Source organism: Sylvia atricapilla, chromosome W (assembly GCF_009819655.1).
Source record: "Sylvia atricapilla isolate bSylAtr1 chromosome W, bSylAtr1.pri, whole genome shotgun sequence".
Classification (NCBI taxonomy): Eukaryota; Metazoa; Chordata; class Aves; order Passeriformes; family Sylviidae; genus Sylvia; species Sylvia atricapilla.
Window position 1 is genome coordinate 5,669,280 of NC_089173.1, and position 27,503 is coordinate 5,696,782.

Here is a 27,503-nt window from a genome sequence, read left to right on the forward strand (position 1 = left end):
ATAACTCACCAGGGGCTGATAATAAAGGAGAATTTGACATGGAAGCCGTATTGGTTTGGACGTGTCGTCTGTTCTGTCCAATCTCCTAATAGCCAGGGACCATTGCTACAGTTCTGGATCCCTTTATCCTGGATCCCTATTTGTGGAGCATTCCTGAGAAGAGCACGGGCATTGTCCTCCAGGAAATTCATCTGTTCCACTCTCTCGTGCCATGGAATTCTTTCCTTCTCTGTCCCACCTCTGCTCTGCATTGCTGGATTTGCTGGGAACTCCAGGAGTAAAATCCAGCCCCAGTCCATGCACAGCTCTGGCTGTTGGTGGCTCTTTACTGATAAAACCCACACAATATAGGGCTGGGATGTTTGGAAATGTTAATTACCAAAAAAATATGTTAATTTTTAGCAAATCTAGGGGCAAATGCCTGGTGGGATCACATTGTAATGGCTTCAGGACAGCCCTGGCTCTGGCCTTCTCTTCCTAGTGGTGTTTTCCACTTTTTCTTTAAAACAATCAATAAATCAAGTACAGCAGCCTGATTTCAGCTTATTCCCACTCAGGAAGTCTGTGTGGAGGTTGGGATGTACCCACCATGAGCACCATTCCAAGGAAATGCTGGGACAAGGCTGAGCTCCAGTCACCCTTGCAGACTGCTGGAGAAAATTTGGGATCTGCAGCTGTTTTAAGGCTTTTTCCACTGGCTCTGCTGGAAATCCGCCCCTGATTAACCTGGAGTGTGTCCAGCACTGCCAGGAAGGAGCAAGGCAGGATTTTAGCTGTGGTGGCACCAACACAACTCCAGGAGCAGAGCAGGACACTGAGCCAGGCTGGGAGTGAAGAAAAGACACCAGAAAAGAGGTTTTCACTCAGAATTAACAATTAGCTTTTCCACCAGGGGAATGAACATCCTTGGAAGCCCCTGAAACACCCTGGGAAGGAGACCTTTTGTATCACCTCTCTGGTCTCACACTGGTTTCCCAGAATCTCCCATGTTCCATTGTCGCAGTCGCGGGAGAATGCCATGAATCAATACGATTTACTGGCAAGACTCAGTTTATTAGAAGCGTTTACAGAATATATAGCACACCTAATAAGCTCATGCATAAAACTAAAAGCAAGCATAGCATTGGTCAGTGAAGGGGTGAGAAAGTAACACCCAGCTCTGCATTCCTATGGCTTCTGCTACACCTTTGATATTGTCCAGAAGTTACATCCTTTAGACCCCAGAGACACAATGTCTCTGTCTAAGGGCTGTTTGTAAAGATAAGGGCTGCTAGCATCCTGTTGCTACCCAGCTGCAGATGGTTTATGACCCCTCTTAGATAGCCACTTCCCTACATTCCATGGGGAAAGAGGAGCTCTCTCCACAGGGAGCTGTAGATACAATTTTGATGTTGAATTTGTCCCTCCTGCTTCATAGCATTCCCTGGCAGGAGCTCCAGGAAGATCTCCCCTGCTCTGGGCAGTTCCTCCCAGGGAATGACTCAGGTGTTTTCCTGCTGACCTGGCTGACAGGAAAGTGGATTGTTTCCCAAGGTGCATTCATGTCTTGGCTATGCTAATTAGCAAAGCATTAAGACCACCAGAGTTGAGCAGTTACTGATTCCTGGTGGGAAAACAAGAGCTCCAGCAACACTGGATCTTTTTAGTGACTGACAAAACTGAGATGAGAGGCACAAATTTATAAAATCATGGAATGGTTTGGGTGGGAATGACCTTAAGGATCATCCAGTGCCAACCCCTGCCATGGGCAGGGACACCTCCCACTATCCCAGGTTGCTCCAAGCCCTGTCCAACCTGGCATTGGACACTTGCAGGGACGAAGGGAGCACTGCCAGGGGTTCAGGCTGCAGGGAAGCAGCACTGGCAGAGGTCCTGCAGGTCCTTCTGGAGCAGCAGGATCAGTCCCAGGTGTGTTGCAGGGCAGGCCTCACCTGAGGGCTTCAGGAGCCGTGTGCTCCTGGCTCCATTGAGAGTTATGTTTGGATCCACAGGGTCCTGTTGTTATCCCAAAATAGGGATCCTCCTTCCCAAGCTTTGGTAACCTCCCCCAGGGCTGAGATCATTGAAGCATGTCCAGCCCTAACCCTCAATAAGGCAATTCCACCCACAAGTCACTTGTCCTTCCAACACCTGGACATCAGTTCCAGCTGCTCAGTTTCTTGGATTAAATCTCATTTTTTTGCTGATTAGGATTGAAAGCAACAAAGATCAAATGTCAGAGACTGCCTGAGAAAATTGTTACATATTCCACATTTTGCAACAATGTCAGCAGTCTTCTCCTCTTCCTCTGTTCTCCCCTTCCTCCTCCATCCTTTTTCCCTCCCTCCTTCCTTTCTCATTCTGTCCCTCCTTCTGCTCCATTCTTCCTCCCTCCTCTGTATTTCCTTCAACATTCCTCCACCTCTGTCCCTCCTCCTGTCCTTCTTCCTCATTCATCCTTCCTCCTCTATCCCTCTTCTTCCTTCTTCATGCTTCCTGCTCCCTCCTTCCTCCTCTTCCTCCTTCTCCTCCATTCTTCTTCCTCTGTCCTTCCTCCACTCCTCCTCCATCCCTACTCAGGACAGGAATGTTACACCTTGGAGCAAACCCCTTTTAGTCCCCCAGCCCCCATGTGGCAGCAGGAGAGTGCAGTGTTGATGAAATTACTTTATTTATTTAGTGATACACTGTGGCTATGTCACACAGTCCTTACTCAGAGTTAGTCACACTTACTACAGCTACAAGACAGCAGGGCCAGACACGACAGGAACACATCCAGAAAAACAGTGGGAAGGAAACTATTGGATTCCACTAATTACCCCCTGCCCCATAATTGGGGTCTCCCCACTCCAGCCCCAGTCCGTGACTTGAACAACACGAAGGGACAGCAGAGCTGCCTGTGAGGAGGGACAGCAACACCTGTTCTACAGACACGGACACTGACACCAGCAATTCCCACAATGGGCTATGTACAGGGAATGGGATCAGCTTCCCGAGGCTTGGGGGATGGGGAGTCACATCCCAGCTTCCTCCTGCAGCCAGCTCGCCCAGAAGAGAAAGGACTCTGGGGACCTCGATGACCTGCTGCCAGGCCAGGGCTGTCCCTTCCTGCCCTCAGGTGCACACACGGTGTCAGGGACTGAGGGACACCCTGCCAGGGGAGAGGAGCAAGTGTCACTGACCCCTTCCCAGCATGGTCACACTGTGGTCACTGTCCTACCACAGCATCCTCCATGTCACACAGGCCAGGTGGGGAAAGGACTGGAATTCTGCTCTCTGCCAACTGACAAACCAACTTTTTGTGGACCCCAAACCCCAGGAAATCTCTGAAAAGCTCTATAAAATGATTCAAAACCAGGGGCTGGGGAAAAGGAAGCAGTTCCCAACCTTCAAGATTGGGGAGTGACACCAGAATTCCCTTCAGCAACGTCCAGCCCTCCAATCCTCCACCCACTGTGACAGGAATTCCCTGTCACTGCTCCCCTCAGCTTTGGCAAAGGTTAAAACTCCCCCAGTAGTGAAACGGCTGCTGATCCCACCCCAGAGCTCTGCTCCAAGGGCAGAGGCAATGGGAATGATTCCATCAAGCAGCAACCTGGCAATGAGAGTGGAATGTAGCCCTTCCTTCTGCTGTGGCTCTCCTGCTCTGCATGAAGCTGCTCCCATGATGAGGAACAGGAGCATGGAGATCAGGGAAGGAGTCTGAGGAGCATCCATGATTTCCAGGGCAGGTATTGCCCCTGCAGTGATGGATTCCAGGTCACTTTGCTTCCAGAATCCCTGAGGATCTCTCCCCACCCAGCTTTGGGCTGCAAAGCCTCTGTTCTCTCCTCCTCCCCCATGTCTGCAGCCAACACTCACCAACATCCTCTGGATGGAAGAGATTCCAACTGAGGGGAGCAGGCTCTGGGATGTCCTTGCTACACAAATGGAAGCAACAAGGCCAAAGCTCTCAGAGTTTGGGGTTTTCCAGGGCCCTGTGTGACACGAGGGGCAAAACTGGGAAGTTGTGAGCAAGAGTTAGCCAGGATCATCCACAGAAAGGAGAAACCAGGGATCTCATGGGGTGTGTGCCCTGTGGGAAGCAAAGCCTGGGAACAGGGAACCTGCAGAGTTCAAAAAGGCAAGTCCAAGTGACTGGTTTAAGTTTAAGGAGCAGCCTTTTACCAGAGGAAGTGGGGATGCAGGATAGAGGGCTGGAGAGGGCAGGGGGAGGATGCAAGGCAGGAGGGAAGGCAGAAAACCCACCCCCCCAAAGCTTCATTTTTGTCTTCCCTAACTTGGCAGCTTTTCCATGGCATTCACAAGATACATCTGAGCAGGGAGGCTCCAGGTGGGAACAGGGGGAGAAAGGGAGGAAGAGAGAGAGAGAAGGAGGGAGGGAGTGTGAAGGGCACCGTGGTGCCAAAGTGCAACAACATAAAAAAATAAACAAAAGACAGGACACTCATTCTGCACTCAGGGCTCAAACCATGCAGTGAGAGGGGCGGCTGGGGCTGCTCCCCACCAGTACACAGGGATTCGCTCGCTTAGGAATGGTTTTCCAGCCCCAGAGGGGTGGCAATGAGCAGGATGTTCTCCGGGAGCCCGGCCGGGCGGGTGTGCTGCTGGCAGGCGCTGTTAGCAGGAGCACCCGCTCTCCATGACTGGCTGCTCGGGGGGCTTCTCTAGTTTGATGTCAATCACTGCAGGGACAGTCAAGGAATCACCTAGAACAGGATCTGGAAGGGTTGTTTGGTGTCTCTCCATGGCCTACCTGCACAGGATAACTGCAAAGCCAGGGACATGGTGAGACCTTTCAGAGGATGGACAAAAAGAGTAACAAACTCTGGCATTTTAAAGCTGTGGAAATTCCAGCCTCAGTTCGAGTGGAGAAGCAAAACTTGTGCTGGCTGTTAGTTGTGTACATTTATATCTGGCCCAGAAACAGGGTCATCCAATCCCAGGATGGCTTGGGTTGGAGAGATCTTAAAGATCACTCAGTGCCACTCCCTGCCACGGACAGGGACACCTTCCTTTATCCCAGGTTGCTCCAAGCCCCATCCAATCTGGTTTAGACACTTCCAGGAATCCAGGGGCAGTCACAGCTTCTCTGGGCAGCCTGTGCCAGGGCCTCCCCACCCTCACAGGGAAGGATTCCTTCCCAATATCCCATCTAACCCTGCCCTCTGGCAGTGGGAAGCCATTCCTCCTTGTCCTGTCACTCCAAGCCATTGTAAATATTCCCTTTCCTTTTTTTTTTTTTTTTTTTTTTTTTGCTTCTTCAGATCCTGAAGGCCTGAATTAGGTCACCCCAAAGCTTCTCTTCGCCAGCCTGAACAATCCAAATTCTCCCAACCTTTCCTCATGGCAGAGCTGCTCCATCCCTCTGCTCACACTCCAACAGCTCCATGCCCTGTTTCAGCCAAATACCTGCAAAACCCCAGTAAGACCCATCCCCACAAGGTGCCAAAGAAAGTCAGTAAGCCCAACTTAACACCAGATAATTGCCCAATTCCATGGGAAAACAAGGATACTGTCTTCTTTGCTCTTCTCTGGTGTGCTGTCCATACCAGGTAAGGCAGCAGCCACACGGCGGAAAAGCTGGAAAGCAGCAAGAGAGAAGCTCAAGGCTTGTCAGAAAAAAGTTCCTGTTAAAAACACTGTTTTACAGCAGGACTCAGGATCTGAGTTGTACGAACTCGTTGAGTGGACACTTTAGCAGGCAGAGCAGTGATCAAAAATGCCATGAGAATTTTATGCAGGAAATTTAACAGGTTTTAAAGAACTTATATTAAAGAACTTGTTCAATGCCTACAAAAAAAGTTTTAATTTACCTGTTCCTGCTTGAAGAGAACATGGAATTAATAACATTCTTCAAGGGATTCATGGAACTCCCTCCTGCACTCACTAAACATCATTTAGCATGTCCAGCCTCTTTCTGCTTGTGCACACAGGGTGCACATTTGGGGATTTCTGATCACTCAGCTGGCACTGAATATTCCTCTGTGGAATAACTGAGCTTTTAGAGCCCAGTCCTTCAGGTCAGTCCTGCTGCCAAACAGCCATTCCTCAGCAGAAGTGCTGGTTCCAGGGAGCTGCAGTTACACTGGGAAGGATGTGCTGGAGCTGGGAAGGGCTACGATATCCCCAGAAAACCCGGAAAATGGGTTTGCATCATTCCTTGATCAATGTTCGGAGCTTGCCCTGCTGCCCTCACACAGCACAGACACTGCCAGGCTTCTGAACTCTGCTGCACCAAACACCAGAGCAATCCCTGCTGCTGCTGAACTTCCCTCCCAGCAGCTCCTCAGCCACCTCTCCAAAGGGTGTTCCTTGCAAAACCAAGGTCCCAGTGAGGTGCTGGAGTTTACAGCCTTCAAATCCCAGCTCTCCCCATGAATACCCATTGGGCAAAGAAGGTAACACGAGTCAAAATCAAACATTAAAGTGGGTTCAATTCAGAACAGCCACAAAAGCCGAGCCCAAAGCCTCCTAATCCCACTGTGAGGTTGTACCAAGCTGCTGGTGTGCAGCAAACTCCTGAGGATGTTTCCCAATTTCCTCCAGAGCTCACAGCTCCTTATTCCAAGCTCTGTCATATCCAGAACGATCCCTGAACCAGTGGAGAGGGTAATCACAAGCAAGAGGCAAAGGGCACAAGCAGAAATTTGAGAAATTCTGCTTAAAACAACAATTTAAAGGTTATTTTGCTGTTTGGTTGATCAAACACTGGCACCTGGACAGTCCCTATCCTTTGAGATATTCCAAACTCAGCTGGAGTCAGCTCTGGGCAGCCTGCTCTGAGCAGGAGGGTTGGAAGGGGTGATTTCCAGGGATCCCTTCCAAGCTCCATTCCCCTGAAATATTTCAAGATTCTCTGGCTGGCAAACAGAAGGAGGAACTTCTACTCCAGCGCATCAGCAGAAACAATTCTCCCCACTGATGTCAGCAATGAATTCAGCAAACAGTGCATTGACTGTGAACCAAACCAAACCAAATTCCAGCTGACTGGCTGCACAAAACAATGATTTTTCCCCTTTCCCATCCCTCAGCACATTCTGGAGTGAGTTCTCCTTTGTTTCAAGGTTTAGCTTTGACAGAGAATCATTGACTCAACAGGAAAGGAGCTTGCACTACATAAACCAAGAAACATCACAGGGGATGGCATTAAACAAGAGGAAATTCCTGCAGGATCACAAACCCACCCTGGAGCAGACCCAGAGCAGTGAGGGACAGATTCCTGACTGCGAACACGACCTGGATTTACCTGTTTCACATTGTAGCCAGTCTTTGCACTGGTCTCAATGAACATCACATTCAGCTCTTTGGCTCTCTGTTCCCCTTCCTCTGTGGTGATTTGCCTGCACAAAGGTGGAAAAGAGACACAAGGAACAGAAGGAAGAGTTAGAGATGGCTGGGAGTGAGCTACTGCTCCCCCTCCAAGAGAGTACAGCCCACTTCAGGACCCTCGAGGCTTCACCACCCCCAGGTCTTTCAGTTTGGAATGAAACCACCTCAGGGAAGCTCCCCTGGGAACATCCGGAGTTGTGGCAGATGAGCAGCACAGGATGAAGCTTGTGCAGAACATCTGAGCCTCATCCACAGCATTCCAGGGAAGGAAAAATCCCCACACCCAGACAGGGAGTTTCCCAAATCTAACAGAGGGAATGTTGTGAGGTGACATAAAGACTCCAGAAAGGCTCCAGCAGCAGGGACAGTGCAGCAGCTTGGGGACAAGCACCTGGAATTGCCCCTCTCAGCCCCACTGTGTGCCCCATTAAGTCCTGCTTTAGCACTGCTTTCAACACACAGCATGTCCAGCTCTTGGGCTTTTCCCTCACCTTCCTCTACAGAAACCTGTCTCCAGCAATGAGAACAAATCACAGAGCAGAAAAACCAAACCAAAGCAAAAGAGTCCAAAAACGAGAGAAAGAAAGCTGCAGGGAGAAAAAAAACCACCCCAAAACCAAAAAAAAAAGACCAGCCACCAACTGAAGCAACATTGAGTGGAATGAAAAACTTACCAGGCTGCAAGGAACAGGGCTATTTTTAGTGCTGCTTTTTGGCCTCAGAACTTGCTTCATCCCTGGTTTTTATCAGAGGATGAATAGCTTTCCTGTATTCTGCCTCAAAAAATGTCACCTTTGTGACACCAAAGGTGGCTTTGTCCAGCCTTACAGGCCCAGAATTTCAGCCTCACACAAATCCAACTTCCTTTGAAAAGAAAAGCAAGGCAGCTCCTGTTACTGACACATGGATATTCCCTTCCCCATCATTCCAAATTCCAGCCCACACCGGGACTACTGTCACATTCAGCTCCCAAAATAAGAATTTCCAGTGTTGCATGAACTTCAGCTGTAGCTGCTTCAAACAATTTTCTGGTATTTTTAATTCTTCCAGCAGTGCCAGGCCAGCTGTTGTGCACCACCAGGAAATACTCCAAGGCTGAAATTATCCCATTGGGCTTTCTAGTTTCACATGAAACTGGATTTTGAGAGGAATCAGAAATGCCAGGTTAGTCAGTCAGGGAGCTGCAGTTATTCCCAGCTCCCAGGAGGGCATGGGAGAGGCTCAGTGGTCAAAATCCAGAGCTGGCTCAGGGAAAACATCTTGGATTTTGTTTTTGTGAACGATTTCAGGGACACACCATGAGTTCATCACACATGGAATTCTTAAGCAAAATGAACTGTACATGTTTTTATTGTATTCCTGAAGCTCTAAGCACCAAGTTTTAGGAATATTTCCAAAGTGCAAGGCACAGGACACCTCAGAATGCTGCTCAGTGAAGTGGGAAAAAAGCCAAGTAGAATTATTCCTGCTTTTCCTGCTGGGGATGAAAACTAAAAACCTGCAAGGCAAACAGCCAGGGATGCTGGGGCACAAAACCACCAGAATCATAGGAGAAAATTCATATCACAACGCATCCTGAAGGAATGTGTAACTGCAGGAGTAAGAATTTAAAATGTGGGAATGTCCCGCAATGGAACACTCAGATCACTCTGCCCATCATCCCAAGAAACAGAGTGAACAATTATATTCAAATAAAAGCCAAGATTTTGCTGAGAAAACATTAATTTCATCTATAAATTGTTCTCCTTTGATCAGGAAAATCTTGCGAACAGCCAAAGTACAATAATTTGATTTTTTAAGACTATTTTGCTGTGAGATCCAGGTGGTTCCCAGTTCTGCCTTCCTGAGGTGATTTTCTGTGCATCAGATCAAAATCCCCCCATGGTTTCAAGCCCTCACACATCCTCTGACACCCAAAGCCCACATTTCTGGGGTGTGTGAGGATGTTTCAGTTGGAAGGGTTGGAACTGCCTGGTTCACTCCATCTTCCCTTTTCCAACTGCTTCTGGCACCACCCATTAAAGTAAAAACCTTCCCTTATCTACACTGCTCCTGATACCTTCCTAAGGAACAAAAATCTCTGAAAATATTCAACAAAATTATTGTTAAATAAACAATCCAGAGAAGGATTTGAAATAGGAACACAAAGTAAAGCCCGTGCTCTTCTAAGAACCCATTACACTGGTTATTTTGGTTGATGTGCTGTAGAATTAAGAGTTTTAAAGCAAAATGTATTATGGTACCTCCCAAAACATTGTCTGTGTCATTTTAGGAGTCTAATTAAAGTTTTGGGTCTCTCTTTGGGGGAAGTTTGGGTTTTGCTGATCTGGTTTCCTTTCACACATCCACAAGCTCAGTGTGTGTTATGCATGACATGAAATTTACACTCAGAGAAATTCATACTTTTAGATCAATCCTACAAAAGTTTGTGCTGCATCTTAAGGAGAAACAGTGCCATGAACTTCCAGCTGCACATGCACAGTGTGAGGGAAATTGGTGGAAAATAGTGAAAATCAGCTGATTCCCTTGCTTTTACAGGCAGCTTTTAGCCTTTACCTCAGTGTGAAAAGAAAAATTGGACAAAATACCACACTGAGAAAACAGTGCAGAGCCACTTAAGTAATGTTTTTAGGTGGGTTTGTTTTAAACTATCTGTTGGACAGCAAAGGGAATAACTTTTGCTGAAACCAGAAATGAGAATTTCCTGACAAGCGAACAATGTTATGTTTAAAACCAAGCCTTGTTTTAAGCCCAGACTGGCCCCAGTCCTTGGTGGCTCTGGGCAGGGCAGCAGGGCCCAGTTTCCCCCGTTACCTCTTGTCTGCCAGGTCGGTTTTGTTCCCCACCAACATGATGATGACATCACTGCCTCGTTCTGTCCTGACATCATCAATCCACTTGGAGGTTTGCTGGAAAGAATTCAAGTCTGCTGGGAAGAATGAAATAGCAAAGCTGAGGATAAAACTCCTTTATGACAGGGAAAATGCTTCACTTGGACTCAGGTGCTTCTCCAAACCTCCCCACCCCACATCAATTATTTCCTGCCCAGACAAGAAAACAAGGAAGGGGGGAAAACATTTCTGATTTGAATGATGTTTTTGCAGAACTTGTGGTTGTAACTTCTCAGCTCTGCCCGTGTGGGGTGTTTCTGACAAGGACAGGGCAGAGCACCACTCCCCCCTGCTGTCCCCAGGCCCCACTCACTTGTGATGTCATAGACCACGACGGCGCTGGTGGAGTCGCGGACGTAGCTGGGGATGAGGCTGCGGAATCGCTCCTGCCCCGCCGTGTCCCAGAGCTGCAGCCGGACCTGCTGGGGCCAGCCCAGCCCACCAGGGAAAGGAGAGAGAGCAGGAAAACCCTTTAGGGAAAAGGCCACTTCCACACCTAACTGCAGCAGCTGAGGTGACCTTGTCATCTCGCCCCAAATCCAGCCACAGCAGAGCTGTTACCTGGATCTGTCTGTAAAGTGCCTTAATTCCCTCCTTTGCTTGCCCAGAGATCCTGGTATTCCCAAACTTCTCCAGGATTTGGCTCCCACCTCATTACTGGGGGTAACCAACAGTACAGCACTGATCTCCCAGGATTATGGATGGGATCTCCACAGGACTCATAGTCTGGAGCATCTCTGATCAAAGCTTTTGGGGCAATCCCCACAGGGCAGACACCAGGCAGGAAAACAGCATCCAACCTCCAGCATGGAGCATCCATGTCATGGCAGTGGGGATCTACATGTGATATTGAAGCAATGGTAACTCAAATTCCACCAGAAATGAAAGCAAATGTTATACACTGCAGGGTTCAGGTGGTGCAAAGGACATTGGGTTCTCCCTTCCAGAGCAGCACAGGAGTCACAAAAATGCTGGGCCAGGTAGAGTTTGACCCCAAACACAAACTGATATTATTATATATGACAACTCCAAGGTCTGGGACCAGCCTGGCTGAACCAGCACTGCTCAAAAACTCCCCAAACAACCCAAATAAAAAGCTTTCCACACTGGGAGTACCTCCTTTTCCTTCACCCCACAGTGCCTGAAAACAGAATTGTTACTCATTCCCAAGTTTTATGGAGGCACCCACTGGTTCCCAGTTTACAGCCACAAATAATCCCAGCAGAGAGGCAGAGCACTGGTTAATGAGGAAGCTCATCAAGGAAAAAGCACCTTCTTCAGGACCAATCATTGCTTGTTTAGAAGAGGAAGAGAAGCTGATAAAGCACAGGGCTGCAGTCAGATTCAAAACATCTCCATCAGGGAATGATGCCCTGGGGCTTAAGGAAGATTAGGGTTTATAGTTAAAGCAATTAGCTCTTGCTTCATTTTGAAGGCAGACTTGATTACAGGAGCAGAAGTCAGGGCTCTTCTCTATCCCAGGAAACTCAAGGTAAAAAACTGGGGAGCACCTGGGCAGTGTCACAGCAGAGCTGGAAGATCAGACTAATGCCGACAGCTCCTGGACTTCCCAAGCTTCCACAGCCTCCCTGGACAGTGCTGTTACACTGGAATATTCACCATGAACATTCACCCAGGTGGTGACTGAACCACTCCAAACCTTCAGACTCACAGGCAAAAGGCAACTGGAGGAAGCACCACAGAGCTGGCCCAGGTAATTTGTTTAATTTGTTAAATTTGTTAAATTCATTAAATTAGTTTAATTTGTTTTTTGTGCAGGGTAATGCTCCTTGAGGGAAGGTCTCCAGTGAGCAGGTACCACACAAACACCCCTGAAGTGACCCAGGATTGCTGCATTTCTGCAAGTCCAGGTTTGTGTGCACCCATTTTAGAAGGGAAAATACAACTAACACCAGGGACACCAGGAATGAGCCCAGCCTCCCTTAGGAACAACTTCAGGAGGGGTCTGAGCTGAGTATGGACTCCCCTCATGGATCTCTCCACCTGCATTTTGGGATGTCCAGCACATCAACAATAACTAAACAATTGCATTGTGCCCCCAGAAGTACCTGAGCATGTCCCTTCTGCAACACAAGAAAACTTTAAACCTCTCAGTCACTAAGAACAAAATGAAATTATCTGCAAAGATCAGCCCATTACTGAAGAATGATGAGGTCAGCTGTCACTTAATTTCTTCTGACATGGCTGGGAGCTGTTAAGAACAGCCTGGACTGGCAAAATGTTTCCAGCTGCCTGGATAAACAGCATCCTGTCCCTGTACAGTGGGAAAAATGATGCCAAGCTGTGCATCCTGCCCCACTGCCTCAGCCAGGAGAATCCCCAGCACAGGCCACCACCTGCACATCTTTGTGCTCCCCAAACAGGCCAGTTTGACATAATTTGCACCAAACCAGGAATTCCCCCAGAATTCTCTCCAGGACTGGGAGAAATACCAGGAAATTATTTGCCCTGAATAGTGAGGATAAATCATATTTGTTAAGCACTTCAGCCTAGCAGAGTAAAACAAACGCCTGGTCCTCACTCTAAACTTGTTTGTAACAGAATAAAGCCGGGCCAGAGCTTTTCCACCTGCGCTGTTTTCTTTACTGAAATTTATATAAATCCTGATACTGTAGATTAACAAAACTTCCACCAGATCAAGTGGAATCAATAACAAGGAGTTACAATGAAATAATTCTCTTCATAACTTCCTATGTTGTATTAAAACATTCATGTCAAGAGTTACAGAGAATTTCCCTCTAAGCTTGTTTATTATTTAGAAATTGTGGTTGTTGCATCTCTCCTCTTTCAAAAGCTCTCTCATGAGTCTCCAGGTCTCTTTTCCAACAAAATGGGAATATCGAATCCTCCTAAGTCACTCCACAGCTTCTGTTTAAAAGGGTCTTGTCTTGTTTTTCCTACTCTGACAACATTCCTCTGCTTCGGCACCTGAAGCTGTTACTTGTATAACCTCTCTCCTTACCCAGAAATGAAAAAGAAAAATAATTCTGAAGTTAGAAAAATAAAAAACAAACCAGAAAAACAGTAAAGCTTTCCAAAGGCTACCAACAACCAGCACAGATACTGGAATTCCCAATCCCTGCCAACACCCACAGGTGGCTGATGGGTTATTTCAGCTCTTTTTGGGTACCACCACCACTTCCAGAGCAAAGTTATGTGTTAAAAGCAAGGTCCCTGCAGACCCTGGGCTCGATACCTACTTGTGATGTCAAAGACAATGAGAGCCACAGCAGAGTCACGGATGGAGCTGGGAATGAGGAACCTCTCCTGGCCAGCTGTGTCCCACAGCTGCAGCCTGATCTGGGAAATGGAAAAGTGTAGGGGAAGGGGAACAGCAGGAAAATGGAGAACAAAACCAAAACTCAAATTAAATCAAAATAAATAAATAAAAATAAGTTGCAAAGCAAAACTAAGGCAACAAAAGGAAAGTTCAAATGGAACAGAAATGCGAAAAGAGGCAGAGACATTTCCCGAGGTCTGGGAACATCCCTCTCCCAACAAACCCAGGAATATCACACACATGCCAACACCAGAAACCAGGAGAGCCCTAAATCCCTCCTCACAGCACCAGCTGACAAGGGAAATGCACAGCCAGGCCTCAGGGATCCTGCCAGAACAGCCAGACAAGCAGCTGGCCAGATGTGGAACTCCTGACCCTAAGGACCAGCTCAGCCCAGCCTGGATGATCCCAATGGAAAACCAGAGGTGGTGGAACCTCCAACAGCAACCACCCTCCAGGCTGGCTTCTCCTGCACTGCAATCCAGCAAGGCTGGGAAGGTATGGACACAGAGGAGGAAGAACTGCTCAGTCTGTCAGGAATGAGGGGAACTGGCACATGGATGTGGCTCCTGACAGCCAGGACTGAGGATGGGGCTTCTGGTGGCTCCAGCTCACTTAATGATACACATCCCAACGCTGGGAATGTCACACAGCTGCCCTTCCTGAGAGATGGTTTCAAATAACCAAATTTCACATGTATTTCATGGAATCCCAGAATGGTTTGGGTTGGATGGGATCTTAAAGCTCATCTCATTCCACCCCTGCCATGGGCAGGGACATCTTCCACTGGACCAGGATGCTCCAAGCCCTGTCCAACCTGGCCCTGGACACTTCCAGGGATGAGGATCCCTTCTGCTGGCTTGCCCAGGTCATGTTTAGAGCTGAGTGATGAAGTTCAGGTACAATTTCAAGATACATTATTTGCTGTAAGGCCATATCAAATCCACCAAAGCACACACCCCAGCTGGAGACTCAGCATTCCTCATTTCCAAGCCCAGAAATCAAAGCCTATTGCAAAATCCAGCATTAACCACATGTGAGAAACTATTCCAGTGTCTGAATTTTCCCAGCTTGTTTGCTTGTATTTGTCCCTCCTCTTATCTACACTCCACACCTCTGTTATTTGAACAGGCTTGATGGGCTCTGTGGACCACATACACAATCAGGAAAGCTCACAGCATTCCAACATTGGGAGTAAAATGGGGTTTTCTGGATAGCAGGGCAGCAGGTGAATGACATCCTGACTTACACAACCATGAGAAGCCCACACCACTAAAACAGTACACAGGCATCCACAGGTGTCAAGCAGCATTCCCAGGATCTTTGCCTTAAACAAAAGTTAAGGAAGGGCTTTTCTAAGAGGGAATAATTGGTAAAATGGCAGAGAAACTTTAAGGAAACTCAGCACACACACTGGGAAGAGACTTCTTTGGAAGCAGCAGGCCCAAAGCTCCACACAAATGTTCCCTGCTCCCCACAGATGTCACACTCCTCACACAGCAGCAAAATGGGGAAAAGGCAAATACTGGCAAAACATGAGCAAACTCTCAAATACTGAGAAGAAATCCAGGAGAAGGGAGTGAGAGGTCTCTGTGCAAACAGGAATCTCATGCAGGCTAAATCCCAAATTGCTTTATTGCAGTAAGTCAGAACTGTGTTACCACAGGAGCTTCCTAGGAGGAGGAACGTGGTCTAATCATGAAGGACTTCAAGACTTGGAACATCAACTCCTTGGCTTTTTATTGGCTTCAGTAGCTGCACTGGATGAGCCACGTGGGTCCTTTCCAGCTCAGAATATTCTGTGATACCTGAGGTCTGCTCAGCCCTTTTCATCCTGACAATCCCAGAGGCAGAGCTGCAAATTCAGAGAGCAAACTGCACCTAAAGCAGGTCCAAACAACAGGAAGCACATTCCCTGGGATGTGGCCATTATCCAGCCCAAATTTTCCATGGAAGATTTTGACTTCCTGATAGAGGTATCAGATCTTGTACCAGTGATGGGATTCAACCAAGGTTGGTTCTCTGGAGGCTGCTGGGGGATTCCAGCAGCTGCTGGAGGAAGGGCCAGGGGGAAGAGCCCTCCCAGCCACCCCACCCCTGCCCCACTCACCGTGCGGTCCTCCAGGTACATTGTTTTGGACAGGAAATCAATTCCAATGGTTGCCTGGAAAGAGGAGAAGCATTAGGAGCTGTGACTTGCCTTCCTGCATCCCCTTTCTGCACAAACTCTCAGAACTGTTCACAAACTTGTTACGAAGCTGGCGAAGTGATTCGCCTTCAATTGAGGTGATAAAAACAAAGGAATCTGGGGATCTGCACCAGCTGCATTTCACAGCATTCTTCAATACTTCTCAGCTCCACAAGAACCTCTAAGTCTGGATTTTAACCTCAGACATTCCTGTATCTCCGCACAGATCATATCTGAGCTGGCAGCTCCTTCTCGCCTGCCCCAATTCAGTCTGGTAAGAATTATCTTGTTAGAAATACCCGAAAGGTAGATCAAACAAAATCTATAAAATATGGGCAACTGAAAGCTAAAAAGCCATGTTTATCCAGGCTTTTCCACTTCAGAATGTGCTTCCCTTCCAGTGACATTCAGCAGCTTCATTTCCCAGACAGGTCTGCATCCACTCCCATTCCCATTGCTACAGCAATTCCAGCACAAAGGCATTTAAAATATTGCACTAAGTTAGGTGCACTCCCAGGCACTTCAATCAAGGAGCTGCCCCAGCCCATCAGAACCCCAGGAAAGAGAAGAGAGCTCCTGATGTAACAGATTGGAGTATTTTAGGCAAATTATCCCGACTCAACACACACAGCTGAATGTGTACCACTGGATAACTGGAAAAGAGCAAGAGAGTCAGATTTAGGAGGGAGAATTTATTTCTGGGAGGTCTATTTTCCACCCATGCCATGGTTTATAACAACTACAATAAACAATAAATAAATCTATGAGAGCATCTTACAAGAGTCAGGAAAAGATAGGAAGCACAGGAGAAGAAAAAACACAGAGGATCCAGTTCCAGTGAGTGACTTGTCCTCGACTTCAAATCACCCCAATCTAAACCAGTAACTCTTCCAGGCTGAATTAAAAGAGAAAGCCCTAATCTCATCTGCTTTACAGATATTTGATATTCCTATGTGTCCTGGTTTAGGGCAAATTTGGGAGGAAACCTCTGAATGGGGTTCCTCTGGGGAGCAAGCCCAAACGGCCCCTCCCCCCCAGCCAGTCTGGGAAAAAAGAATTTCCTCAGAGAAAAGTGGAAAAAACTATTTATTTAACAAACAAAATGCCCACAAGCATAAGGAATGAATAATATGAAACAATAAAACCTCTTGCCGCTCTGAAGAGAGATGGCAAAACTGAGGAAGTCCTTGCCAGGAGTCAGCTCAGCTCTCTCAGTCTCTTATCAGTCCCAGTTCCTTCGGTGCTGGAAAATGCTGAGGTCCAGGCCCTGGTGGGTCACAGGCACAAGATCCCGGTCCTCCTCTGGGTTTTAAGTCCAGAGCAGATTTAAACAGTCCCAAGACAAAGGAAAAAAACAGTCCAGGAAGTTTCTTTGCCTCAGCTAGCTAAACTAACTAAAAGGAAAAAAACCTGTCTCTGGCCGCTGTCCGTGCATCCAACGAACACACTGTCCAGAGGAAGAGAAGAAAATAATGCGAAGGAGTGAAGGTTGCTTTCCAAAACAAACTGTGCGCTTCTTCTTTCCCTACTTCACTCTCAGAACCCCTCTTAAAGGTATGGAATACAACATACAGCACACAGAACAGATGATTGGGGATACAGGCATCATAACATCACCCTAGGACACCATGAAATATCTCTGAGTGCCTTTGATGCAATTAATTCTTCCCTAAACCTTCAGGCCTCTTACACATCTTCTGCTTTTCATCTGCAGCCTCTTCATTCCCACACCCCTCTTTGCCTGCCAAGACCTCCCTGGCTTTTCCTATCTTTAGTCCTTTAGTCAAAAAATAGTAATAAAAAAATTGAGAGACAAAATATACCAAGCTGACTTCTGGCAGCTCCATCTACACACTCCAGACTCAACTATTCCAACTGAAATGGAAGCTCTAAACATAACAGAGACTAAGAATGTCAGAAGATGTTGGGTTTTTTTATTCATTCTCTGTTTCCAGAGGCTCCCATATCCATCACCAGAAATCCTGACCAGCATCTTCCCATAAAACAATATTCTCCCCATTTTCCTCAAGGCTTCTCCCAGGATCTACCCCACATGCAAAGGGGATCTAAACCTTGTTGCCTTTCTGGACACTGCACTTCCTGACATCACACTGGATGCTTTGATTTAATCACGAAGCTTCATCTCACGGCACATTTTAACCTCTTATCTGATCTTGAACTGACATCTCATGGAGATACGGGCTCTCAGGCATCTATCTGAACAGCAGGGCATAGATTTATCCATAAATATGTATTGAAAAAGCAAATAAATAGTATCACATACCTGGTAAGTATTGTCAAAACTGTCATACATAAACCTGGTGATCAGGGAGGTCTTCCCAACTACAAGAGAAGAGAAAAATTACTTTCAAGCAGCAGTGGAAAAAAAATTAGCACTGCTTTGGGAGTGGCACTGATCTGACAGCAGCTGTCAATCTCAGGCCATTCCAGCTACACCTTCCTGGGAAATAGCCAGCTGGAAATTTCAGTTCCAAAATGACAGAGGCAGATCAATCTCTGAAGGTCCAAAATGAATCATGGTGATAACCTGGCTCTCAAATCAGGCGTGTTGATAACAAAGAACTGGTTGTTTGCTTTGGGCAAGCAGTAAATCTGCTTTGTTACCCTGTTCTGCTACTTATGTAATCCCCAAGTCTGAGACAAACATCAAAACAAAGCAGGTGATATCCCAGATGCTGTTCTGCTGCCTCTGGCTGCATGGAAAAGCAACATTACACACTCCCATCCTTCCTTTGTAACAAGATTTCAGATACAGAGCAAACTGGTGGTTTGTTTCAAAACTTTAAATTTACATCTACAAATATCATTAAGAGACAAAGTGCAGAACTGACAAGAACTGAAAAACAAAGATAAAGCTCCAATTCTGGCTCAGGAAGCTAGAGGAAGCCAAGAAAAATTCAAAGGATACGAATAGAAGAGGAAAGAGAAATAAATTGCCTAAAAAGGTTGTGAAATTAAGAACATTGGAGAGAGTTTAAAACAGATTAGACAAATGTCTATCAGCAGCAATGTCAATCCTGCATTGGAAAGGCTGGGAAATTAGAAAACTTCGGGAAATCCCTCCAAGACCTCCAGTTCTGGGCTTGAGGAGAAGGTGAGGAGTAATAATCCCACGATGATTTGGGTTGGAAGGGACCTTAAAGCTCATCCAGTTCCACCCCTGTCGTGGGCAGGGACACCTTCCACAGTCCAGGTGGCTCCAAGCCCTGTCCAACGGGCCTTGGATACTCCCAGCGAGAAAGCAGCACGATTACAAGGAAAACACACAACTCATCCATCTATTCCCACGGAAGGGGCACAAAAGGGAGGCCATTTGAGGCAAAACGAAACCCCCGCGGCTGGGAGGGAGGGCGAGGCCAGGGGGGCAGCGCAGCCGCCGAGAGCCCCCGCAGCTCTGGGGCCGCCTCCCCGCACGGGCTGCGGGAACACTGCGGGCCCGGGAGGGAGGAACGGAGTCCCGGCCAATGGGAAAGGCTGGGAACGGAGCCCCGGGCCCCGCCCACGGAGGCCTCAGGCAGGGCCGCCCCTCCTCGGGCCCGGCGGGCCCCGTCAGGGCCGAACTGCGTCCCCCACCCCGGGCACAGCGTGGCATCGGCCCCGCATGCCCCCTCCCGGTTCCGCCCGGGCTCGGCCCGGCTCTCACCGCTCTGCTCGCCCAGGAAGACGAGCTTGAACTTCCTGAGCGGGTTCCCGAAGTCGCCGCCGCTGCCGGGCGCGGACATGGCGGCGCGGGGGGGCCGAGCGGGAGCCGTGATGGGGACAAGGAGACAGCGCCGAGCGCCCCGGTACCACCGCCCCGCGCGTCACCTCCGCCGCGTCATCGCCGGCCCGCCCCGCGGAGAGGTGCGTTGCCATGGCGACGGGAGGATGGGCCGCCACCATGGCAACGACGAGGGCGGGTAGGCGTGCTGCCGGGGAGGGCGGTTGCTATGGCGACGGGAGGGGGTTACCGCGGTGATGGGGAGGGCGGTTGCCGTGGCGACTGGGCGGCTTCCGCGGCGAGGATGCTGCGGCTTGTAGCGGGATGTGCCCGGGCTGTAGCGGAGTTGTTGTAGCGGGATCGGAGTCGACTGTTCTGAGACGAATCCGGCTGTAGCTTGGCTGGACCCCTCTGTACCGGGGATGGTTGTAGCAGAATGGGTCTGGCTGTACCGGGGGCGCGAGAGTTGTACTGGGATTGGACCCAGCTGGTGCAGGATGCATCCATCCGTACCTTGGATGGGCCCGGCTGTACCAGGGATGAGCCCAGCCGGGGCTGGCTGCATCAGCTCCTGCATCACCTCATCTCCCCTTGCACGAAGGCACCGTCTGCTCCCCCCAGCACAACACAGAGCCTGCAACGGGCCACCGGGTGGGTTTATTGCTATCAATGTCACAGAGCTCTGCACAGCACGGGCAGGCGACACGCACACCGGTGATGCGCTCAGCTGGGGCCATCACACCCGCCCTGTCCCTGTCCTGGCACCCATAGGAACAGGGAGCACCATGGGGCTTTCCAGCGTGGCGGTCCCGGGAGGAGCTGCAGCTCTCACCACCACTACCAGGGCTTGGAGTGGGTGCCGGGAGCCTTGGGAGGAAGGAGGACCTATGAAGACCGTGAGGGGCTGAAGGGGTGGTGCCAGGTGTGGCACAGTGGGGACACTACAGGCAGCTGTGTCCCAAACTGGGGCCTTGGGGGCCTGCAGCTTAGCTCTCCTCTTTCTCAGCTTCCTCCTTCTCATCTTCATCATCCTTCTCTCCCTTGAGCTTCTGGCGAGCAAATTCCTCGATGACAATGTCCTCCTCGCTGGAATGGAGAGCAGAGCACAGTGAGTCCACAGGAGGAGGGGAAACCCCTGCTGAGCCCAAACCCTGCTCCTAAATGGGGACAGTGCAGTGGTCACTGTCACCCCACTCAGAACACTCAGGTCACTGTGAGGCACAGTCTAGCCCCAGCACACAAACCCAGGCCCCATCACTGCAAGCCTGCATGACCCAAGGAGTTGGGCCTGCAGCTTCTGGTGGTTTTTTACACAATATTTTTGCATTTCCAAGGGAAAAGAAGGAAAGGAAAACAAAGAGCTGAGTTACCTCCTTGAGAAAGGCGAGCAGCAAGTAACAGCAAGGAAGAGCACAAAGTGAAAAGTAGGAGAGAAAACAGAAAAAAAAGAGTCAGCAAAAGAAATTCCAAAAGCTTGGAAATGTGAAATTATTTGGAAAAATCTACATGGAACCATGGTGGGCACAGACCAAGAGATTTCCTCTTTGGAAGTTTAAATGTTCTCAGTGAGCTGGGAAAGGGATAGTGTGAAAGCCTGGAGTTGCAGTCTGGTTTTCCAGGCCCCAAATGCCAGTGCTCACGTCCTGTTGCAGAGTATAACCAGACAAAACCTTTGGCAGGGCCATGGCTGTCAGGAATGGATTTGGCACTGCAGGTTACCAGAGGGAAGCAGCCTCAGCTGTGTCTTCAGCTGGAATAAGCTGATTTGGGAGAAGAGGCCTCTGGTGCTGGGGAACGTGCAGGGGCACAGGGATGTGACTTCCAGCAGCCCAGGGATATCTGTGTGGGGCCCAAGACCATGGAGACATTTTGTGCAGTGATGGCACTTGTGGCTGGAAGACACTGCCAGCTGCTTCTGAGGGACAGGGCAAGGCCTGGGCTTGCAGCTACTGTGGCTGCAGCTATGGGAGTTGTCAAATAAGCCCTGGAAATTTGCAGAACACATCCCAATCCCAGGATTTGATCTCTCCTGCTGCTTCTGGGAGTGGCTGCTGTGACACAGGCTCAGGGCTTTGAGACCTGGGTGGTTTAATCCAAGGATGTGACCTCAAGCTGGGATGTCACATCCATTTGTGTTGGATCTATGTGGTTTGTGTGTTAGAGGGAAGATCTCATTACCTTGGCTTAGCTGTATTCCAGTGATAAGCACAGTGAGAAAGGGATGGGGAGAGAAAAGATGTGCAGGTTAATACAGAAAGGACATTTCAACTGACAGCTCTCCTCAGTGCTTGGGTGTTTTCCTGGAAAGAGGGACAGTGGGAAGGGTGCTATGGGGAGGATATCTCCCACTCTGCTCCAGGACACAGGGTGGGTGCACCACAGCTGGAAAGCTGTGTCCATCTCATGAGAAAACTGCTCCCACCCTGCTCCAGGACAGCTGGAAAGCTGTTACCCATCCCTCAGAGGGCAGAGCAGGGCCCTTGGCACTGGGGCAGCTGTACCAGAGTTGTTTTCACCAGCCTCCCCTGAACCAGAAGTGCCTCCCCCACTGATTTTCGGCAGCATCCCACACACAACTCACTGTCATCAGGCTTTGGGTGCATGAGAATGACAGGCATCTCCACTCCAACATCACTGGAAGGAAAAGCAGTTCTGTCAAGAATCCTGCCCAGCACAGCCCCATGCTCAGCCCCACAGGCAGCTCCCCTTACCTGGCAGTGAGATCCCCCAGGATGCTGTAGCAGCAGGAGCAAAAGGACAGAAATGAGCCAAGGCAGAGGAGGAGAGGTGTTAGACTGTGCTTTATACTGAGGTGGAAGATGGTTGATAACAGGGGTGGTGGGGTGGGGGTCAGAGAGCAGCCCAGTGACCCCAGGGGAGCAGGGCATGGATGAGGGGGCCCATGTTGTGAGTGCCCTCTCATATCCCCAGGGTACAAAATCCCCCAGCAGAGCCTGAGCTGATGTTCCCTGATTCCCATGCCCACAGAGCCTCACCCTCCTCGGGACACCACCAGGTTGACCTTCACTTTGTAGGACACCAGGATGCCCAGCACCTCCTTGTCCATGCCAGGCCTCAGGCTGGGAAAAAGGCAAAAGGGAACAGTGAGAGGGCAGTGCTGCCTGCAGACCCCATCCCCTCCCCCCATGGCAGTTCTCAGGGTTTATCTGTGTCCTGCAACATATGAGATGCACTGGGGTTTAGCAGGAGAGCAAAACAGGAAAAGAGAGGGGAGGGCACTTGGGTGAAGCTACAGAGCAGCTTCTGGAGGCCCCTTCCAAGACAAAGCCCAGCCCTGCAGAGGGATCCAGGAGCTTTGAGCAGAATTGGAACTGGGAAGCTACATCTCTCCTACGGGATGGAGAGGTGGGTCTGTGACCATGTCACAAAATCCCTACATTTTCCATCTGGATGGGGTGGGCTCAGGGGGCCCTTGGTGGGAGCCCAGAGCATCCTGAGCAGGGGGAAGTGGAGGAATTCGTGGTGGGGAGCAGGGGAAGCCCACGCAGCTCTTACATGGTGGTGGAGGCCAGGTTGGTGTCCTCGTGCTTGAGTTTGCCATCGAGAGCGAGGCCTCGCTTCTGGCGGTTAGCTGAGAGCAGGGGGGTCACCGAGTATGTTTTGGAGAAGGTGGAATTGGCGGCCACAGTCTCACTGGAAGGGTAGAAGAGGTCAGAGCCAGCCCCAGCCTAGGGGTGCTCAGCATCACTGCAGGCACCTGTGCAGAGCCAGCCCTGCCCTCCCCATGCAGCTGCTGGGCCATTTCCTCCTTTCGTTCCCTCCTCTCTCTCTACAACCACTTCTTTTTTCTCCTCCCTCCCCCTCCCCCCCCCCCCCCCCGCCTTTGCTCCCTCCCTCCTTGTTCTCAGGGGGGCAGAGGCTGTGTCTGGCCTCAAAAATGCAAAGTGAGGAGATGAAGAAGCCTGGGAGCAGCTGTGCACCTTCCAGAGGGACCTTCCCAGCCACCACTGGCTTGTGCTGGTAAGACATTGTCCACTGCCTTCCCTGTCCTTTGCACCTGCTCTTCTAACCCGCAGATTTTTTTGCTGCTTGGTGTAAAGCTGTCACATCCTCTCTACTCTCCCATCCTCCTCCTCCTTGTTTCTCTTCCTCCCTCTCAGAAATGCCACATCACCTCTGGCCCCTTGTCCCTTACTTTATCTCCTCAGTGCACACAGTCTTCGTGTATTTATCCAGGGAATACAGGACCACGTCTGTGATCTGATCCACTGGGGACAGACAAGGGGGAGCTGTGTTGGTGACGTGGCAGGGGCTCATGGTGCCCATATCTGGTAGTGATGGGTGCTGGGACATGTCCCTTCTGCCCCTCTCTCACCTGAGATCTTAATTTTTTTCACAACCTTGTTGGTGGTGTTGTTGATGTTGATGGTCACATGGATGGGGTCTCCGTGGTAGTAGATCTGCAGTGGGAAGAGGCTCAGTGATGTGACCAGAAATCCTAGTCTCCGTCCCTGAGGGGGATAGTGTCCCTACTGACCTCCCTATCCAGGGAAGCTTCGAGGTGCAGAGGCTTGTCTGACATCATGAACTGCCGGGTGGTCTCAGCTTTCGGGGCTGGCCCTGTCTGCACTGGGGCGAACTGGACCTTGCGGATGATGAGGCGCACAGAGTTCCTGTGGGGACAGAGGTGGCACCCCCAGTGTCCCCCACAGCATCGACAAGGCCTTCAAGGGGTTGCAGGAACTCTTTGGGGACATCACAGTGTCTCCAGCCAAAGGGTGAATGTTTCACCTGGCTCTTAGGATGTGACACAGGGACCACTGCCCCAATTTAGGGCAGAGCTCCCCATCCAAGCATGGCACAGGCTGACAGAAGGTACTCAGCCTCACCCTTAAGCTGGTCACCCCAAAAAGATCCTGTGGTTTAGTTTTAGGGCCAAAAGGGGGGAAAGGGATCCCCTGAAAATACCTCTTGTGAATTTTCTCCTCCAGATTTTCAGCACAAAATCCTTTGACCTCGAAGTCCACGCCACAGGCCTGGGGGAACATATATGGTTACTGAGCAGAAGGGGTTCAGAGTTGCTTGAGCCTTTGGTTCCTTTATTTCCTTCCTTCCTCCACTGCATTCCCAGAGATTCTGGTGCTGACTCCAGCCATCCTCCTTTCCCACTCCTCACCCCATGGGTCATGAGAATCAATTCTCATTTTTAGCACCCCACAGCTCAACCTCCTGCCAGGGAGGATGGTCCAGGGGACACAGGTTGGGGACAGCAGCTCACCTTTCCCACATCATCTGGCCCGGGCTGGAGGGTGATGGAGCAGGGCAGGTTGGTGGCAATCTGGGCAGAGCAGGGAAAGAGAGAAAAAAGGGAATAAAGGGCATGTTCGGGGCTGAGCCCTGGTGACACCATAGAGCCACTTGGCTGGAAGGGGCTGAGCAGCCCCTACCTCGAAGGTGAAGGGGTAGGCATTCTCCCCAAGCTTCTTCATCAGTTTCTCCTGCAGAGGAGTGAGGGTTTTGGGGGCCTGGTCTGGCACGGGTGGGTACAGCTGGGTGGTCAGCACGTAGATGTCCTTCCTGAAGGTCAGGCCGATCACGTCAAGGTCATCACGGCCATAGCGGAAGGCGCAGGTCAGTGTCACATACACTGAGCCAGGCAGGAGAGGGACCAGGGGAAGGGTGGGAGGGAGGCAAGGTACAGGGGGTTAATAAAGAGGCAAGAAAAACAATTTCAAAACTCTTCAGCAGAAACAAGACTTCTCAGGACCTCAGACACTAAATATGAACAGGATCCCTCATGTCCTTTGCTGCCATGGCCCCGATGGACAACGAGCTGTAGGTGACATGGAGCAGCTTTAACCTGAGCACAGTCCCAGGTTGCTGCTGAGCTTTGAGATGTTTCCATCCCCTCCCCTCATGCTGTACTTCTGCATCAATACCTTTCCTGTCCTTTAAGTACTCCGGGTCAACCAGGCAGACACCATCTGCAAACAAGCAGAAAGAGAAGTACCAGTGAGCTCCACTGCCTGGGAAGATCTTTGCTAAAACACAGCTTTTTAAACCCAAATAATCCACTTTGCAGCTGGAAGGTGACTAATAGGAGCTGCTACCAAGGGGGATGGTGATGCCTCCTCCAGCATCTCCACCAGCAGTGTGGCTGGGTTGTTTTGCAAAGGGACTTTGTCCTTTTCCCCACTATTTTTCCTAAGGACATTTTCAGGAAAACATGGCATTTGCTCTTCCAGAGCTTTACCAGCTTTACCAGCACCCCGCAACACTGGGACTGGTCTCCCCGGCCTCTCCTGCATGTACTTCCCCCTCAGTGCTGGGCACATCTCCACTCACCTACAGATTCCACTGAATCCACATTATCCACATAGTCTCTCTTCCCCAGGTAGAGGGAAAGCTGGAAGCAGCAGATGGGGAAAGACAGGAAGGAAGCAACTTAATGTTTGCCATTGAATTGGCCCAAATTTTGAAGCCCTGAGTTGTGTCGTGGAGTTTGTCACCAGGCTGGACCAGAATAACTTTTAAGGGGTCATATCAGGGTATTTCTTAATTTCTATTTTGAAAAGCCAGTCCTGCAGTGGCATTGTGGCAGGTCCAGGAATCAATCAGATTTCAAAGAGAAGGCAGACCCAGCCTGGATCCTGTGGGCAGATCCAGCCCGGAGGGATCCCAGCACAGCCTAAACCTTGGGATGGCCACATGAGGGGACAGGGCACGGAGACTCACCTTGCTGTTGGGGCTGGTCTTCTTGAAAACCCTGTGGAGAAAACAGACAGATGTTTGGGAATGCCTTGGACAAGACTGGATGGGGAGATGATGGGCTGCCCTACAAATGTGGTGCATCACCAAGAGCTATGCTAGGGTGTCCTGTCCCTGGGGAATTCCACATCCTGCAAATTCAGGGTCAAGTCCAACCTGTGTGGCTACCCCAGATGTGCTCCTAAGCTCAGGATAACCATGGAGGAATGGGTGGATTTTGTGTCTTAAGGGCAAGTGAGAAAGACCAACACAGAACTCCATCACAGCTCCATGGGAGCTCACATTCCAACCCCTGGGAGCAGCAGCTGGGTCAAGCTGGGGTCTCACTTTCCCCCTCTGCTCCTGCCCTGTAGTGCCCTGCTCCATCCCAATTCCAGATAAATAAATCAATAAAGATACTTACTTTGATCCCTCTGCCATTTTAAGTCAGTGCAAGAATCTCCAGGTGGAAATCTGTGGGGAGAAACAGTGAAAGCACTGCATGAGGTGCTAGGGAAGAGGCAACTCCAGCCATAGCCACCATCCAACATCCTGCACATCCCAACAAACTGCAGAGCCCTCGGGATACAGCACTGCCGCCTTTGCAGAGCTTGGGAGCTCCAGGTTTGGCTTTGGGGTGGCACATGGGAGCTGAGCCAGCTCCTCCTTCCCAGCCAAAAAGGTGATGAAGTGGGAGAGAAAGGGAGAGTGTTGCTCCAGAAAAGACTAAGCACAGAGGTGATTCCCAATGGAGCAGGTTCAAGATGGGGAAAGGCAAGAAAATTAACAAAAAGCCTTATAGAATCTCAATTTTAATAGTTTTTCCTGTCTGCTGAAAATTTGCTGTCATGGCTCAGTGGTAGGAATGGGTTTGTTTTGTCCTGTCACTCACAGGAAGGTGAGGAAAACACAGGGAGAAAGGTCAAGGGAAGCTCAACTGCCCCATGGAAAGAGTGGTCTCAGGGCACAGGGTCCATCCATCTCCATCCCCATCCTTTTATGCTGGGATTGGGGCTGGAGCTTCCCAGCCCTGCCCAAGCTCTACTGGCTTGAGCCTGTGTCCAGAAGGAACCTGTAAAGATCCCACTGATCACCAGCTGATTCTCCGGGATATTAGATGGGATGAGCTCAGCCTCTTAGGGATAGTCAGCTCTGACATGAGCACAGCTTAAGCCCAGGCAGGATTTTAAGCCCCAGGGGCACGTGGACAGAGTTGCCTCTGAACACAACCTCAGGAAAGCTGGTAAGAGAGGAGAAATAGCCATGGGGGTGAAGGGATGATTCTCTTCCTCACAGGAAGATGAGAGAGTAGTCCCAAGCTCATGATCTTTGAGGCCCTTGGGTTCTGTGGGATGTGAAGTTTGGGAATCCTTGCAGGGTGAG

General features: G+C 49.8%; 2 protein-coding genes across 3 annotated transcripts; both read right to left on the reverse strand.

The window, feature by feature from the left end:
- Positions 1-2,633: 2,633 nt before the first annotated feature.
- On the reverse strand, positions 2,634-19,515 carry LOC136373365 (ras-related protein Rab-6A-like). Of its 2 annotated transcripts, XM_066338275.1 has the most exons (9): positions 19,356-19,487; positions 17,976-18,034; positions 15,614-15,667; positions 13,424-13,523; positions 10,516-10,621; positions 10,126-10,237; positions 7,229-7,322; positions 5,496-5,562; positions 2,634-4,664 (listed from the first exon to the last, which is right to left on the reverse strand). In XM_066338275.1, exons 2-9 carry the CDS (start codon positions 17,999-18,001, stop codon positions 4,600-4,602), a joined length of 624 nt encoding a protein of 207 aa, XP_066194372.1. In that variant the 5' UTR covers positions 18,002-18,034; positions 19,356-19,487; the 3' UTR covers positions 2,634-4,599. The 2 variants fall into 2 exon arrangements, with proteins under 2 accessions (XP_066194372.1, XP_066194371.1); XM_066338274.1 differs by lacking the exon at positions 13,424-13,523 and having other exon boundaries at positions 19,356-19,515.
- A 212-nt stretch (positions 19,516-19,727) lies between these two features.
- On the reverse strand, positions 19,728-26,597 carry LOC136373363 (arrestin-C-like). The gene is made up of 17 exons (XM_066338272.1): positions 26,545-26,597; positions 26,109-26,139; positions 25,719-25,779; positions 25,313-25,357; positions 24,821-25,020; positions 24,652-24,711; positions 24,342-24,409; positions 23,911-24,046; positions 23,749-23,833; positions 23,569-23,641; positions 22,929-23,066; positions 22,409-22,492; positions 22,124-22,147; positions 21,994-22,046; positions 21,591-21,600; positions 20,783-20,785; positions 19,728-20,498 (listed from the first exon to the last, which is right to left on the reverse strand). Exons 1-17 carry the CDS (start codon positions 26,559-26,561, stop codon positions 20,399-20,401), a joined length of 1,188 nt encoding a protein of 395 aa, XP_066194369.1. The 5' UTR covers positions 26,562-26,597; the 3' UTR covers positions 19,728-20,398.
- Positions 26,598-27,503: the final 906 nt, after the last annotated feature.

Excerpts from the sequence above, each read along its gene's own strand:
- LOC136373365 (XM_066338274.1), bottom strand. The coding sequence starts at position 19,434 with ATGTCCGCGCCCGGCAGCGGCGGCGACTTCGGGAACCCGCTCAGGAAG. Across the intron at positions 18,035-19,355 it reads CTTCCTGGGCGAGCAGAGCG|TTGGGAAGACCTCCCTGATC; the intron begins GTGAGAGCCGGG and ends CTTCTCTTGTAG. Across the intron at positions 5,563-7,228 it reads CTGGCTACAATGTGAAACAG|CTTTTCCGCCGTGTGGCTGC; the intron begins GTAAATCCAGGT and ends GCTGCTTTCCAG.
- LOC136373363 (XM_066338272.1), bottom strand. Across the intron at positions 24,410-24,651 it reads GGCCAGATGATGTGGGAAAG|GCCTGTGGCGTGGACTTCGA; the intron begins GTGAGCTGCTGT and ends ATGTTCCCCCAG. Across the intron at positions 22,493-22,928 it reads AACCTGGCCTCCACCACCAT|CCTGAGGCCTGGCATGGACA; the intron begins GTAAGAGCTGCG and ends CCTTTTTCCCAG.